Source organism: Camelus bactrianus, chromosome 21 (genome assembly GCF_048773025.1).
Source record: "Camelus bactrianus isolate YW-2024 breed Bactrian camel chromosome 21, ASM4877302v1, whole genome shotgun sequence".
Taxonomy (NCBI): domain Eukaryota; kingdom Metazoa; phylum Chordata; class Mammalia; order Artiodactyla; family Camelidae; genus Camelus; species Camelus bactrianus.
In genome coordinates, this window is record NC_133559.1 from 20,156,295 (window position 1) to 20,171,884 (window position 15,590).

At 39.4% G+C, this 15,590-nt stretch overlaps 1 protein-coding gene across 3 annotated transcripts in view; it reads left to right on the forward strand.

The window, feature by feature from the left end:
- Nucleotides 1-8,647: 8,647 nt before the first annotated feature.
- Nucleotides 8,648-15,590, forward strand: part of SUCO (SUN domain containing ossification factor) — an 84,256-nt gene continuing 77,313 nt past the window's right edge. For 2 of the 3 annotated variants that reach the window (XR_006725449.2, XM_045517845.2), the window contains exon 1: nt 9,124-9,327. Coding sequence is in view for 2 of the 3 variants with exons in the window: in XM_045517845.2 (XP_045373801.2) it covers nt 9,266-9,327 (62 nt within the window). In the remaining variant the exon portion in view is untranslated. Of the gene's footprint in view, nt 8,906-9,123; nt 9,328-15,590 lie in introns of those variants that run through there. The other variant, XM_010956693.3, reaches the window with a different exon arrangement.

Sequence of the window (15,590 nt, forward strand, 5' to 3'; positions counted from 1 at the left end):
CACGTGTTGTTATTCTTTGTCTTTGTTTTTCCAAGTTTTAGGCAACCTTGATTGACTTTCTGCTATGGAAGCTGAGGATTTTGCTCTTTTTCTTTTTTCCTAATGAATAACTCCTACCAGAGACCTGTAATCCTTCCAATCCTCCCATCCTCCTGGTGTAGTTATATCATAATTTTGACTAAGTTTCATTGTTTGTTATTGAGATCATGGAAATATTATTCACAGATGAATGTTTCCTGCAGAGCTGTTTTCTCAACTGTTTTTCTAAGTGCTGTTCACTAATTCAACTATCTTTTCACAAGTGCCTAAATTTCCCCAACAAGTCGCTCAGATGCAGTAAATGCTCTATCAACATCACCTTCTTGAAGAGATCTCTCCCAGTGCCTTCTGACCTGCCCCAGTCCCCAGCGCCTGCCTCCAATGCCTGGTACTCAGCTACTGAGTTCTTCCTTCGCTGTCACCCTGGGCATCCCCTTCACATCTTTCCTCTGTACCGGATTTCCTGTTTCCTGTATCAAGTGTCTTCTTCTTTTCGGGTTTCCTACCTTGTTCTGGTAAAGCAAAATCTCCTTTCATGAGAAGTGCACAGCAGGTACAGTTTTTGAAATTTTGCCTGTCTAAAAATATCCTTTTTTCTCCCTGACACTTGGGGACTGATGGGTGGCTTGGATAAGCATAGAATTCTTGGTTCGAAATAATCTTCCTTCAGTATTTTGAAGACACTGCTCCATTACTTTTCAGCTTCCCATGTAAATGCAGAGAAGCGTGAGACTGCTGATTGCTGATTTTTTGTGCATGGTCTTTTTTTCTCTTGTATCTCTACAACTTCTGTGATCTTCTCTTTGTCTCCAATGTTCTCAGATTTCACAATGATGCACCTTAGTGTTGGTCATTTTTATCCAGTGTTTTGGGTACTTAGACTAGGGGACTTTCAGTATGGAATCTCTCTCAACTCTAGGAAAATATCTTGAAAATTGTTTATTTCCTCATCCATGTCTTCTCTCTTCTATTACAGGTATAATGAACCTCCTGGATTAGTTTATACCTTTTTGTCTACTTTCTAGATGATTTCTGCAACTTTTCCAACTTTTCTATTGAGTTTTGTTATTTCACAGATTTACTTTGTAAGAGGTCCTCTTGTTCTTGACAGGTTTTATATATATAGTATTCTACTCCTCTTTTATGGTAGCAATATCTAGTAATGTTAGAATTTCTTCTTTTAAGTTCACTGTGTAGTCTTTTTCTTCTACCCCAAGTTGTTTATTTTTCCCTATGTATTTCAGTCTCTATCAATCATGTTAGAGTGTTTTCTTATGCCTGGCAGTCATTAGTTATCTGCTCTTTTTTAAGAATGGGACACCAAAAAGCTGATTGGATACCCTGAGTACATGGCTGCAACTTGACAATGACCTTTCCTGTAGGATGAGCTGGTTGGGAAAACTTGGGTCTCAGCATCTTTTAGGTCTTTCGTCTTCAGATAATCAAAATCCCCAGAAAAGACTCTTCCAATCTCCTGCCTAGAGGATGAGAGACTGCTGTCAGTGCAGGAAGATGGCTGGGACCTCAACATCAAGTATGGGTTCCTACTCCCCCCAAATTGCTATTAGAGAGTTTTTAAATGTAGAAAAGCTGAAGGAATAGCCCAATGGCTACCTGTATACCCTCCATCTAGATTCCACAGTAGCTAACTGTTGGCCCTATTTGTTCTCGCTCGCTCTCTCTGAACCTTTGAAGCTAAGAGGCTGTCACCATGGCATTTCACTTTTCAGTATTTTGGTATACATCTCCTCAAAGTGAGGACATTTCCTATATAACCACAGCAGTGCTATCATATGTAAGAAAAAACAATTATTTAATGCCCAGTCCTATTCAGATTTCCCCAACCAATTGATACTCCTGTCTTAAACTATGCTAGTTTTCCCCAAGTCCAAGCTTTACCTTTATCCTCCCCTGATGATAAATCTATAGTCTTTTGCTGGAGTTGGGGGAAGGGCAGTCATCTAGCCAAGTAGAGTGGTGGAGGGTCTCTAACTATTTCTTAATTTGCAACCCCCTCCCACTATCACCACCAACAAACACAAGTACATTCAAGTTCACTTCCTGTGGTAGTTGGTGCTGTCATTTCCTGAATGAGCTTTCTGGGGATTCTGTGTCACAAATTGGGTTAGTTTTTGCATTTCCTATTGCTAAATTAGGGTTCCGTTTTTTCATATATGCTGTGTTGAGGATTATTATGTTATTTATTGTTCAAACCAGAATGCATTTGAGAGTAAAAGTTGGCACTATTATTAATTATACCAGGACTAGTCATAGGGGTAAACCAGGACTGTTCTTGGAAGACCAGCATATGGTCACTTTATGAGGTCGATTCCTTACCTGTATGCTTTCCAGCTTCAGAGTTTGGTTCTTCTGGTCCTCTCACCTGATCTCCCCATCCATGTGGCTTTATGTACAAATAACAAACAAAACTCTCCTGTTGTTTTACAGGGGTTTGTGAGTAAAGATAATTGCATGTGTTCAGTTGCATTATCTTTATCCAATCTAATGATCTTGAAGTCACTGTGATCCCTTTGTACTTGGCACTGCATTTTGTTATTTGAGTGTTCTTGAATGCTTTGTTCCAAAGAAGATAGCATCTCTAATGCTTACTCTTTAAAGTCATCACATGACCTAATGTGAAGTATTTTATGTACGTATTCAATAAATATATTAATTTTATTTGATTAGAACTCACCATCACTGTTTATGTCAAACATGGAACATCAAATAAGTGGCAGGCAAACCAAAATTAGAAGGCATATGATAAAGATTGTTAAAAGTTTTAAGTAGATTCTAGGGTTTACTGTCCCCTCTGCCTGATATAGGTTCTCTGCACATCTCTGTCTTTGAAAATCCTATTCATCTTTCAAAGCTCACCTCTAATCTGCCTCCACCTTTACATCTTCCCTGATAATTTCCTTGAAAGAAAAAAAAAAAGTAATTTCTTTTTTCCTCTAAACTCTTGTGACACACATATTCATATTATTTGTGGCATTTATTCCATGGCTTATGTATTTCCCCTAGTGCAATGGCTTTCACTTTATTTTGACTACAACCCACATTAAAGTGTGTATCTTACATTGCAACCCACTATGCATATGCATATGCATATACAACAGAACACACATTTACACACGTGCACGCACGCACACATACACAACACACATATCACTGGAATGAGAGTAACTGAACTAATACTGCCCCTTACTGAGGCACTGATGTTTTATAAATTATTACCTTTTACTCTTTAAAAAGTGCTGCCAGAGTCCCTGAAAATTGATTTCTTGATTCTCTAATGAATGGTGGCTCACAATTTATAAAACAATGCCCTAGTACAGGGCTTCTTAACTTGGAATCCACATATACAATTCACTGGTCCGTGAACTTGGACAGAAAAATAATTATGTCTTTATTTTCACTTACCTTTTACTGAAATTTAGAATTCCCTCTTCTTATGGATATAGGTAACTAACCTTAGCAGTACTAACAATATCTATAACTTTGTCACTGATAGAAATCTCAGATCTTTTCATATCACGTGATGCATATGGTAGGTATCTTGAAATATCTTTTAAATTCATCACTCTTTTGGAATTTTTGAAGCTATTGGCCTGCTGCAAAGTCTTGTTTTATCTGTGGATTAAAAAAGCACATGTATTATTTATCACAAATTTGCTTTGTAATATTTTTATAACTCTATTTTAGTAAAATTGGCTTCCTTTGTAATCTATGGCTTTATTTTATACCTTCACAAACACCCTGAGAAGGGGCCCATGGGCATGACCAGACTGCCAAACAAGCGCAGTCTAGAAGAAGGTTAAGATCCTGCTAGTACACTGTGAGTGTACTAGAGACAAATGTCTGTCACAGAACTTTTCATACAAGAAAGGCTCTTATTTGTTAAACACATTATTTCTCCAGTTTACTCAGGGGTAATGTAAACCCAGAAAAATCTAGTCATGTACAAGTCAAACAATGTTATGCTAAAAAGCTAATTTGGCTACTTGTAATGGAAGAGATAGTTGGCTAGGGGCTCTAGACTAGTCAGTTGCATTAAAAAAAAAACTTCCCCATTTTAGGGGCTTGCTATTCCAAAGGAACTTAAACTGTTGGGCAGATTATAACTCAGTATGATGAGACAAACAACATGGTAGTTAAGTAAAAAATCATTTCTTGGGCCCCTGTAATTTAAAAAAAAAGTATTGTGTTTTACATATGTAACACATGATCTCTTTGCATAAGGAATTTATACACTGCTGAGGGGACAGGCACCATAAGAACTGAGAACACAGGTGTTTCAGATGAGAAGGTTGAGACATGAAAGGAAACAGTTGGGGATAAGTCTTAAAACCGTCAACTGAGTTGGATCATAAGAAGCTTCGAATGCCAGATAGGACTTTATTCAATAAATATTTAAGATCTTTTGGAGATTTTTTGCATCAAAGCAAGGATGTAATGAAGGTCATATTTTAGGAAGCTCCATCTGAGAGTAGTATACAGGAGGTACTGAAGGGCACGGCAGTTAGAATCCTTAATATGTCATCATTGGTTACTTCATTTCTCTATTTGGAAACTCGTATTTTAAAATGCTTGCTAGATATTTCCACCAGAACCTCAAGCTCAATACTATGCTTCTAAAACCAAACTAATGTCTCCTACAAACCTGGGATTTCTGACTTTCCTATTCCTGTTACCACACACCCTCCCAGAAACCGTCTTAGATTTCTCCCTCTCCACCACCCACTTCCTGAGTAATCCTTCTTTCTGGCCAATTCCATGACTAGCCTGCTAAACTCATGAATCTCCAAAGTAGACATATGTTAGCCAGTGATACAAGATTAACTTGGGGCTCATAAAGTAGAAATTTTTAAGGGGAAATCCTACCTTTTGTTATTTGCAATATAAACATAACTAAACATTGCCAACATTACAGTTTGTGATTCTTCTGTCTGTTAAGGGTCTGAGTTGTCAGTCTATCCTAGAGAAGCAATATACTTTCTTACCTCCCTCTGAGTTCTACCTTGACCTCCAGATGTGGCCACATTATCAGAGGTCTAAGGTAGATTTGGTAAGGTAGTTTAGGCTCTCTTCAGATAAGGAGTAACTAATAAAAGAAGAATGTGCTACTCTATGCACATATCTACACATACTCAACAGAAGCAGCAAAAAGTGGAGGGAAGACGAATAGTAAGAAAGCTCTGTTTATATTGTATCTATATGTCATTAAAATTTTAAGTGCTGATCGTCACATTCACCCTTCTCCTCTGGTTTAGTTCCTTTTATTGTCTCTCTATTATTAGTCTTTCCTTAATTCTCTGGACTTTCTTCCACTGATTTCCAGGGAACTTTTGTCCTAACTGGCTTTTTCTACTCTGGAAGCATCTAATTTGCTTGAGCCTCAGCTGTTCCTCTCTAAGTCACATATTATCTCAGCATTTTATAATATTGAAAAGGGCAGAGAACTTTAACAACCAATTCAAAATATATCAAAGTTTGCTCATCAAATACCACCGACTTAAATTAGACAAATATTTCTTCTCCAGAGCTTTCAAAGTATGATTTATATATGAGATAAAGGATAAAGGAGCTGGCCAGAGGGGCTGGCTTCTTTGCCGAGATCTGCTTGTTCTTTTTCACCATCAGCAAACAGAGTAACTGATCTTTATCAGGGCAGAGACTTAAGCTGTCCCGAGTTTCTATGTAGTTAACCTTTTAGGAACAGAAGAACTCACGTTCATCATGCAGATTAGTCCTTGGTGAGTCCTTCCTCAGTAATCCAAAGATCTGCAAGGCACATGAGTTATCATGTGTGTGGTCAGTGCTCTATAGATTTTATTGAATTGGGAGATTCTGCTATAGCAGAGTTTCTCAAGCCGGGCAGTTTGGGCTTTTCAGGCCAAATAATTTTTTTGTCGGGTAGGGCTGTCTTCTGCATTGTAGGATGTAGCTCCCCTGGCCTCTACCCACTAGATGTAGCACTTCCTCAGTTGTGACAACTGAAAATGTTTCCAAACATTGCCCCCAAGGGGAAAAATTGCTCCTGGCTGAGAACCATTATAGTATAGTTAAGAGGTGGTGCATGGTGCTTACTTAGCCTGAGCCCTGAAGACCATGTACATGTTTTGATTTTTCTATATACTATCTTGCCATTCTTTGGCAAATGTTATACTTTTAAGCAAGGTACCATTTATCTATACTAAATTTATTTTATATAATTCTTACTCACTTTATTATTATATTTATCTATCAAGTTATATTTTTTCATTATTTTTCTTATACTTAGCAACCATGCAGAAAAACATCTACCAGTTTTTCAAAGACCACCTCCATGGAACTTATTTTCACTATCTGAAGCCTTGAAATAAGGAAGAATGAACACAAATAGAAACTCAGGTAAAGAAGCTAATTTATGGGAGAGATGGGTTCAATTTTATGCAGGTAAAATTTGAACTGAATAAATGGTAGAATAAGTACTATGTCCAGCAACTACTTGAACAGCAGGTTGGAATATAGATAGACCTGGGAGTCAACAGTATAGTTGAGAACTGAAATTATGAAATATCCAAGAGACAAATGGAAAAGCTCAGAGGACTGAAGATTAAACCTTAACATGAAGCTATGGAATGAAACTAGCAAGAAGAGAAAAGGATATTTATTGATTGAAATAATGAAAGTTAATGATTGAATAATAATTAAATGAATGGCAACCCTATCACAGGGGTAGCAATAAAGCCCCAACAGTAGGAAAAAAGGGAGAAATAAGGATGAAAAGAAAGAAAAGTAGAAAAAGGAAAGAAGGAAGGGAGGAAGAAAAAGTCTATTTACTAGCTATATATTCCAAAAGATCATTGCAGAGACTTGGTGGAAAAGAAGTGGGTGGACTTGTGGGTTTGGAGTGAAAAGGAGAGGAGATAGGAGAGGCATCTGATAGCTTGCCAGGCTTGAGATGAGCGCGTAGTCCAACAGAACTTTCTTGACTGGGATCCACTGAGGATCAGTCGAGGAGCACCTGTTCTCTATCATGCATAATCCAGTTTCTGGAGTGAAAGGAAAAGAGTGCTTAACATTGTAAAGAACGTAAAAATCCTTCTATTGCCCCTACCTTCCTTTTAACTTACATATTAATCATCTGATACTGCTCTTGGTTGAGGTAAGTGCTTGCCTAATTCAGTGATAGAGATAAAAGGATTTTATTGTTATATACTATGAGTGGCATGAACAGATCATTGTAACTGTTACCTAATTATTGCCAGAAAAATTAGTTTAGGATGAATTTCTCTAAAACCAAGTCACCCTTTGTAGAATTTTTCTAATATCCAGTTAACTTACATCAAGAATTTTAGAATGAGTCAAGATACGCAGTTCCCTGGGAATACAATTAACCAATTCAACTTAGGTTTACAAGGAAATTACATGGCTCAAAATTAGGTGTTAGATGGGCATTTGTCTGAGTTTTCCCCTCTGGCTACATGGGCAATAACTGGCGTATGCTTTAATAACACCTGCTTTGAACATTTTTTTTTACAGTAAACATTATGGCATGTTCCACGACACAGACAACTGGAGTCTCCCCTCTCCCATTTGACTGGCTGCTTTAGGTAGTTCTGAGTTTCCGACAGCCAACACAAAAAGGAAAACACCACTGAGTTATACTTTCGTGTTTCTTATTTTATAAAAGAAATATCCCACGGTAGCGATAACTTCCCTCTCAGTGTCAAGAGTCTGAAACAAATATATCATCAAATATATCAGAGGCAGAAGAAGGAACACATTAGGCCAAAGGCGAGACATTTCCCCTGAGCAGAAGCTAGTGCCTCTTCCTCTATACTTTACCATCTAAGGGAAGAGAGCTACGTCAAGAGGCGCTTGGGAGGAAAAGCAGTTAAGCATTTTGAATTTACAGGCAGACGGTCCCTAAGCTTCTGAGAGACCTTTAAGTGCCTCAGTGGCATAAATATCTCGGGTGGGCACACGGCTTGTTTTAAAGATTGAGAAGCGGTCACATTTTTGTCCCCGACTGTAGCAACAGACGTAGGAACGCGACCATCTGCCCCACTTTCGGTGAACCGCAGGACCTGGAGCTCCCCAAGCAGGAGCCGCAGTTTTCCCTTCCGGGCCCACCGCAGCGAACCCAAAGCATGAACCCAAGAGAACGGAGACCAATAGAACTGATCCCAACAGAGGAATCTGACGGATGGCGAAATTCTCCACGAGTCGGCATAGAAGCGAAAGACTTCCCGCCCCAACCAATCAGATGAGAGGAAATCTTGGCACACCCCTTTGCGTCAACCAATCAGCCCCTCGCTCGATGGGCCGGGCACGCTGACCCCGGGAAAACGCCTTTTAAATTTATTGGTATAGTTTTTTTCCCCGCGGTCATTCTAGGCCTTTCCACAAACTGTGGTCAAAAGAGGAAAACAGAGTGTAACAATTCCAAAGCTGGTCAGTCTTGCGGTGAGAAGCGAAACTACAGACCTCTTCATCAAAACAGTGATACCAGGAGGGACAGGGAAAGGGAAAGGAGTGTTCCGGAGGGCAAACTACAACTCCCAATGGCCCTTGCGCGCCCTGGGCTAGGGGGCGGGCCATTGTGGGAGGAAGCCTGAGGGTCACGAGGCTCCTCTCCGACTTCCCAAACCCGAGCCACTGACTGGCCGGGACTTGAGGTGGGCAGGGCGGCTGCCTGCCCGGCTCTCGCGCTTTGTGTCCTCCTCCCTCCAGCTCACCCGCCTGAGACGTCGGAGGGGGCGTGGCCCGCGCGGAGGCTGGTGGGGGTGCGAGCGCCGCGGGACGTGGGTGACGCGTCTCCTTCCAGCTCAGCGGTGTGTGAGGTGTCGCGGCCCCGCCGGCGATTGGCTGTTGAGAGGCGAGTACGCAGCGGCCGTTGGTCGCCGGCAGCACGGAGCGAGAGCCGGGGCGGGCGGGGGGGATATGGGGCGGCAGTGGCGGCGGCGGCGGCTGGAGGAGGCGGGCGCGGACGAGCCGGCGGCCGCGGCAGCAGCGGCGGTCCCTGGAGTCCTCCTGTGAAGCGCCCGGGTCGGCGCCGCCGTGGGCCCCTGGGAGCGGGCGGCCAGCGTGCGAGCCGCTCAGGGGCCGCTCCTCCCGCTCCGCAGCCCTTCGGACTCTCGGTCCCATCCTCGCTCTCCTGCTCCTCCATCTTGGCCTCGGCAGTGGCGGCTGTCGGGAGGATGTGCCGCCTTCTGGTCGGGGGAAGAAGGAGGAGAAGATGAAGAAGTACCGGCGGGCCTTGGCCCTGGTCTCCTGCCTCTCTCTATGCTCCCTGGTCTGGTGAGTAGCCGCGACAACAAGGGAGTTCCCCGTGGGGGGAGAAGGGGACAGGGAGCGGCCCAGGTCACACCCCCAAATCGTCTTGGCTTTTGGGGTGCGGGTCCCCAAGGGCCTCCGCGGCTGTCCGGTGGGCTGGCCTGGCAACACTCTGCAGAGGTTTTCCTGGTGTATTTTGGGATTTACAGAGACTCAGTGGGAGAGAAAGGTGCTTGGGTGTCTTTTTACTCAGTTTCCCTGGAAATGGCCCTTGGAGATAGTGGAGTGTTTGGATAGTGTTCACATAGATGCTGGGTAAGTTACTCGTGCTTACCACCAGCCACTTGCTTTCAAGATGTGGTAAGGGCATAAATCATGTCGGAGGAGGTTTGTTCCGACATGCGATTTTTAAAACGTGACTTGTCGTGAGGGTGAGTAATTTACAAGCGGTAGTTCTCCTGGCCCTTCCTCTCGTGGTCTTTGGCCTCGGGTGCACTTGAGGTTGCTGTTCTTGGAAACTTTCGGGGGCGTTATGAAGCACTTTTTCAGGGGGTAGATGATGGGAAGCTGTTGGCTTAGTAGAGAGTGTCTTAGGTGTGTATATGGTGGTTTCTGGTAGTGTGGCTTGGGTAATGACCCTTAGTAATGGAAGGGTAAGCCCTGTATTTTGAAGGCGGGAGAAGTACTTTGTCTATAAAGTTTATGAAGTTTCTGCTAATCCCTGGCACATTTGGGTATTTTTTGGAGAAGCAGAGACAGCTTGTCAGTTAAAGGATCTCTATCATTATATTTGGAAAATCCATTCCCCCTCCGAAGGAATTTCTTGAGAGATGTTTAACATTTGCTGACTGAAAAGGTGCTTCTGTTTGTTACATTAAAATCTGACTAAACTGTTTCTTTTTGAGCTTATTTCTCCAAAGCACCAACAGTTTTTTCATTTATGTGGGTGCCTAATGGAGTCTAAAGACACTGAAGTTTTAGAGTTGTTCTCACATAAAATAATACATAAATAAGAGGGAAACGAAACACCTGACTGAAGAATTTTGGTTGGTAGGTTGCTAGATGTTTCAGAGAACAAGAAATTTGGCCTTGTTGTCTTTCATTCCCAACCCTTTAATAACACCAATGTCACTTCACCTTCCACTTTTTAGTATCATGTTGGGTACCAAGAAGTGCATGTAGGGGATGAGTCCATTCACCTCATTCTAAATCTAAATTTGTCAATAAGATACCAAAACCTTCTATGCATCTACACTTCTTTCTGGGGGCTGTTTAGTTGTTTGTAGATTATGTATTTTTCTTTCTTCTTTATCTTGCCCATCTTTATACCATGTTCTTCATCACTTTCTGAAATGGTTGATAGGGCAAAGAGGTTACACTTTTCATTCAAATTTAAAACACATTAGGATCTCTGACTTTTTTAAATTTTAATCTCTGACTTTTTTTTTAATGTGTAACTTTAAGGTGTACAACATGTTGATTTGATACACTTATATATTGGAATATGATTACCATTGTAGCAATAGTTAGCACCTGTTATGACATCACATAATCATGATTTCTTTTTGTGATGAGAATAATTAATCTAGTCTCTTAGCAAGTTTGGTGATTATCATACAGTATTGTTGTCTGTACTCACTATACTGTGATCTCCAGGACTAATCTTACAACTTGCAAGTTTATGTTGCCCTTACACATAATTAAAAAGAAGATTAATTGGTTGGAGGCAGTGAAATCAAATTGTTAGTGTGGTTCTTAAAATCATTTGTGGATTTAAATTAACCATGCTTCTATTTGTCTAATTTCTGGCCGTCTTTTGTTTAAAGTTTTTTGACTTCCACAGTGAAAAATTAATATTGAGGGGTTTAAGTAAATAGTGACAGGTTCAAGAAACTCTTTTAAGGAACAATTGGGTTAGTCTATTTTAAGATTTGTTTGCACTGCCAAATTTAAAGACATTTAAGTTATTCTTTACCAAAGTCATTGAAAGATATTAAAATAGGATATTAAAGCTTGAGAATTTTTTGGAAGGGTAATTCGGAGATCAGGGAAGATGAGTGGTGAGTGGTGGTGATTGGCAAAGGGTATGTTGTGTCTTTTGAGACTCTTCCTTGGGAAATTGGAATAATGAAATTACATCACTGACTCAACTGGAGGTCTAACTCTTGCTGCAGTCTGGTCTGTTAGGTCATTTCTCAGCATCTCCATTCTCCCTTAAAGCCTGAAGCCTTTGCAGGGTTAGACAAGTTTTGCAGAAAAGTTGGTAAACTTCTCTTAGTAGTCATTTTTGTCTTTGTCATTCATAAATTGTTCCAGAATTTTGTGATCCATTTCTTTTTTAAGCTGTACCTTTTGTAGATTTATGAGTGCCATATGTTTATGCTACTCTAGTTTCTGAATTTCCAATCCCCCTCATCCTATCAATATTACTGAATTTTGTAGTCACCTTATTTATACTGTCACACTTCTAGATCTTGATTATGTCTCCCTTTTCTTTTGTTTCAGCCTGGAGTCCTAACCTTAGATTACTTTCACAAAAGACCCATTCTATCCATTCTGGTTGCTATTTTTCCCTTTTGCATACTTATATGATTCTTTATCAAATAGTACAGAGTATTTTAGGCATGAATGTACTATGGCTGCAGCAAAAATAATTAGGATAGCTGTTATTTATTGTCAGCTATCTTTGTCAAGCCTGTGGTGTGCACTTTGCACATTTTAGCACCTTTAATCTTTACAACAACCCTGTGAGTATTATTGTTAATATAATTTTGCATCTTACAGTTGAGGAAGTAGAGAAGTTAAGTAACTTGGCTAAGGTTAAACAGCTGTTACGTTTTGGAGCTTGGGCTTGAACCTACGAAGCCTGATACATAGGATCCTGACTGCTGTAACCCTTTGACTATAGGTCAGAAAGCCTGTGTTGTAGATAATGGCTCTGTTGTTTACCAGATTCTCCTTCCTTGGGCAAGTTTTGTAAGTTCTTTGAACCTTCTTATATCCTGAAAGTGGGAAGAATAATTCATTCACTCCTCAAAGGTTTGTTAGGAAGATAATATGAGAAAATAGGTGTGACAGATCTTTGAAAAATAGTAAGGGTACGTTATTTATATATTTCATCATAAAATCATTCAACAAAGATTTTTATTTCTCATGCTCATTATGTACCGGATGTTGTTATGCACATTGAAAACCTAAAAATAGAGTCACCAGCTTATCTTGCTTTTAGCAGTGAAAGTCCCACATCCCAGGAATGCCCTGTATTAGTTTCCTATTGCTGCTGTAATAAGTTACCAAAAATTTAGTGGCTTAAAACAACACATATTTAATATCTTGCAGTTCTGGGGATCAGAAGTACAGAGAAAGTCTTAACTGGGCTAAAGTCAAGGTGTCAGCAGCCTGGTTCCTTCTTGGGACTCTCAGGGGAGAAATCTGCTTCTTGACTTTGTCACCTTCTAGGGGCTTCCTGCATTCTGTGACTCTTCCCTTGTATGGTTCCAACCTCTTGCTTCAGTCCTCACATCTACTAATGATGTTTCTGCCTCCTTTTACAAGGACTTTTGTGATTACATTGGGCCCACCCAGACAATCCAGGATTATCTCATCTCAGAATCCTTAATTTAGTTATATCTGCAAATACTTATTTTTCCATTTAAGGTTACGTGTTCAAGGATTAGGACTAAGACATCTTGGAGGGCATTTATGCAGTATAACATATACCCTTTGATCCTGGCAAACTAGGACGATTGATCATCACCCTAAAGAGAAAAAAAAGAGACTTGGACAGTGCTTTACTCAGTGGATACTCAAAAATGTTTGTGTTTCCCTCATCAGAAAAACATTGTGCATGCACCTTTAATATGTGATCATTGTTTGCAAGATTTATATGTATGCCAGGATGGTATTAGTATACTAATGATATATTAAAATGCATAATAAATTACACAAATTAGATATTAAGAAAGATGAAGAAAATAAACAGTCTCGTACTTTCCATTAACATTACCTTTTTGTTCTTATTTTTAAAGTTCTAATTTTTGGTGAGAGGTGTGTGATTGACTGACTAGATTATTTTACATCATGATGTGGATGAATAATGCTATTACTTGTTAAGAGTTCCAGCCCTGCCATTTTCTCGTTGGCTTGTTCTCGCATATTTATTATCTTTGCAGGAATTCTTTCAAACCTTTTTCTTCATGTTGTGAGAGTCAGTTTAGTTAAAACTAAATAATATAATCGCTGAATCTACTTAATTGGGCACATGTAAACTGCAGTGCATCCCAATGTGCTAGGAGTAAACCCCACTGTTTGTGGAACTTCCACTCTTTCCTCCTGTTTCTGACTTTATAGCCCCTGCTGTTAATTGATTTGTGACTAGCCGATCCTCAGATCAAGTGTGAATTCTTATGTTAATCTTAGTAAAGCTAAATTAATTTAAAAAATACTCTTCGCCCCCACACATGCATAGCCTCCATTGTCAACATCCCTCACCAGAGTGGTTTATTTTTTAAGACTAAAAAGTTTTTTCTTCCTATACCCAAAAGGATCATCTTGAAGAAGTTCATACTTAGAGCTGATGAGAAGAGCTTGCCATTTAAATAATTCTCATACATTTGACAAATATAATAGTTACAAAAAATAGCTTGAAAGTTCTTTAGGAACACTAAGGGAAGAATTTGTATTCTAGGTATGGTCTATCACTGGCTCTGTCCTTGGACAAGTTATTTCCATGAGCCTCAGTGCTTATCCATAAAATGGTTTGCAGAATGAGTAATTCAGGATGGGGGGATTTTATTTCAGGCGGAGGGAAGATTCTTGTTGGTTTATCTGGGGACAGATGGAAAGGGAGGCTAGAGCCAGGTTTTAAAGGGATTTGATCATTATGCAGATGAGCTCTGATTTTAACCTGACTGAGAGAATGAGCCAGTGAAGTAGTTTTAAACAGCAGAACAGGAGAGTCAGGTCAGATTGGTTGTTTAATTAGGTCACTGTGGGGATAGAGTGGCTTGGAAGGGACAGATTTTGGAGGCGGGGGCCCTAAAGTGACGATCATTCTAGGAGAGGGTTGTTAGGTATGTAAATCAAGGTGCTCTGTTTTGTAAATGGCGTTTTTGGCCTTAGTAGTAATTTTTGTGAGTATGTGACTGAGTTTTCATTGACCTAAGAGGTTTATTTCCTGGTTTGTAATTTTATCTGTGTACCTTTTATTTTGTTTTTTTCTCTGATAGTTTTGCTGGTTTCTGGCTCATTTGTTAATATGCGTAAGTGAGCAGAAAAATAAGAAACTAGAATTTTTTTTTGTTTATATCTTCATAAGCAGTATTTTAAAAAAAATGTTTAAGATAATGATTACAAGTATCCTTGAAAATCCCAACTTTATCTTTCATCTGGAGATTTTTTTCTGTAGTTTGTTTCTGTAACTTTTTAAAGTCTCTAAATCTATTTCTTTTCTGATTAAAATCATAAATACTCAAAATAAACAAAATAATAAAGTAACCCCCTCCTCCAAATCATTTGATGATGTTAAAAAAAAAAAGCCTGTCTTGTCCTGGGGAGGTAATGTTCAACATGGTGACTATACGTAATAATATTGTGTATTTGAAAATTGCTAAGAGAGTAGTTCTTAAAACTTTTTTTTCACAAGATAAAAAGCTTGTACTCTTTGTGATTATGGATGTTAATCAAACTTTCATGATCATATCACAATAAATAAAAATATTGAATCATATTGTACACTTGAGAGTAATACAATGTTGGATGTCAGTAGAAAAAAATAAAGTAGTATTTCTTATAGAATTTTATGTGAAAAACTTTGGGAAGAAAAGTTAATTTTTGCACTGGGATATACGTTCCAAAAAAAAGTATCTGGTGCTTATAAGAGGTGTTGTGTTGTTAAAAACAGTGTCAGATCCTTTCAGACGAGTTGGATGAAGCCAGATTGCTTAAATAGGAAAAAGTCTATGAAAGAAGGTGTATGAAGTCTTTGTGTAAAACTTAAGCACTGTGTCCAATAAAAAATGATGAATAATTTATTTATAATATCTTCTGGAATTATTTTTTAAAGAGCTGGATGTGTTTCATAATAACCTCTTTAGATTATTAAACATTGGAGGATGTACTGGAATGGATGCAAGTAGTAGAGTTGGCACACAAGGGGAAAAAACAAAAGATCCCAGCACGAACTTACCTTTGGGCAATGGTTATTTCATTTTTCAACTGTTCATGAACTTCTAAAGTATTCCTTAACTTTTCTCAATAATCTGAGTAGAGAAATGGGTCAATATGTA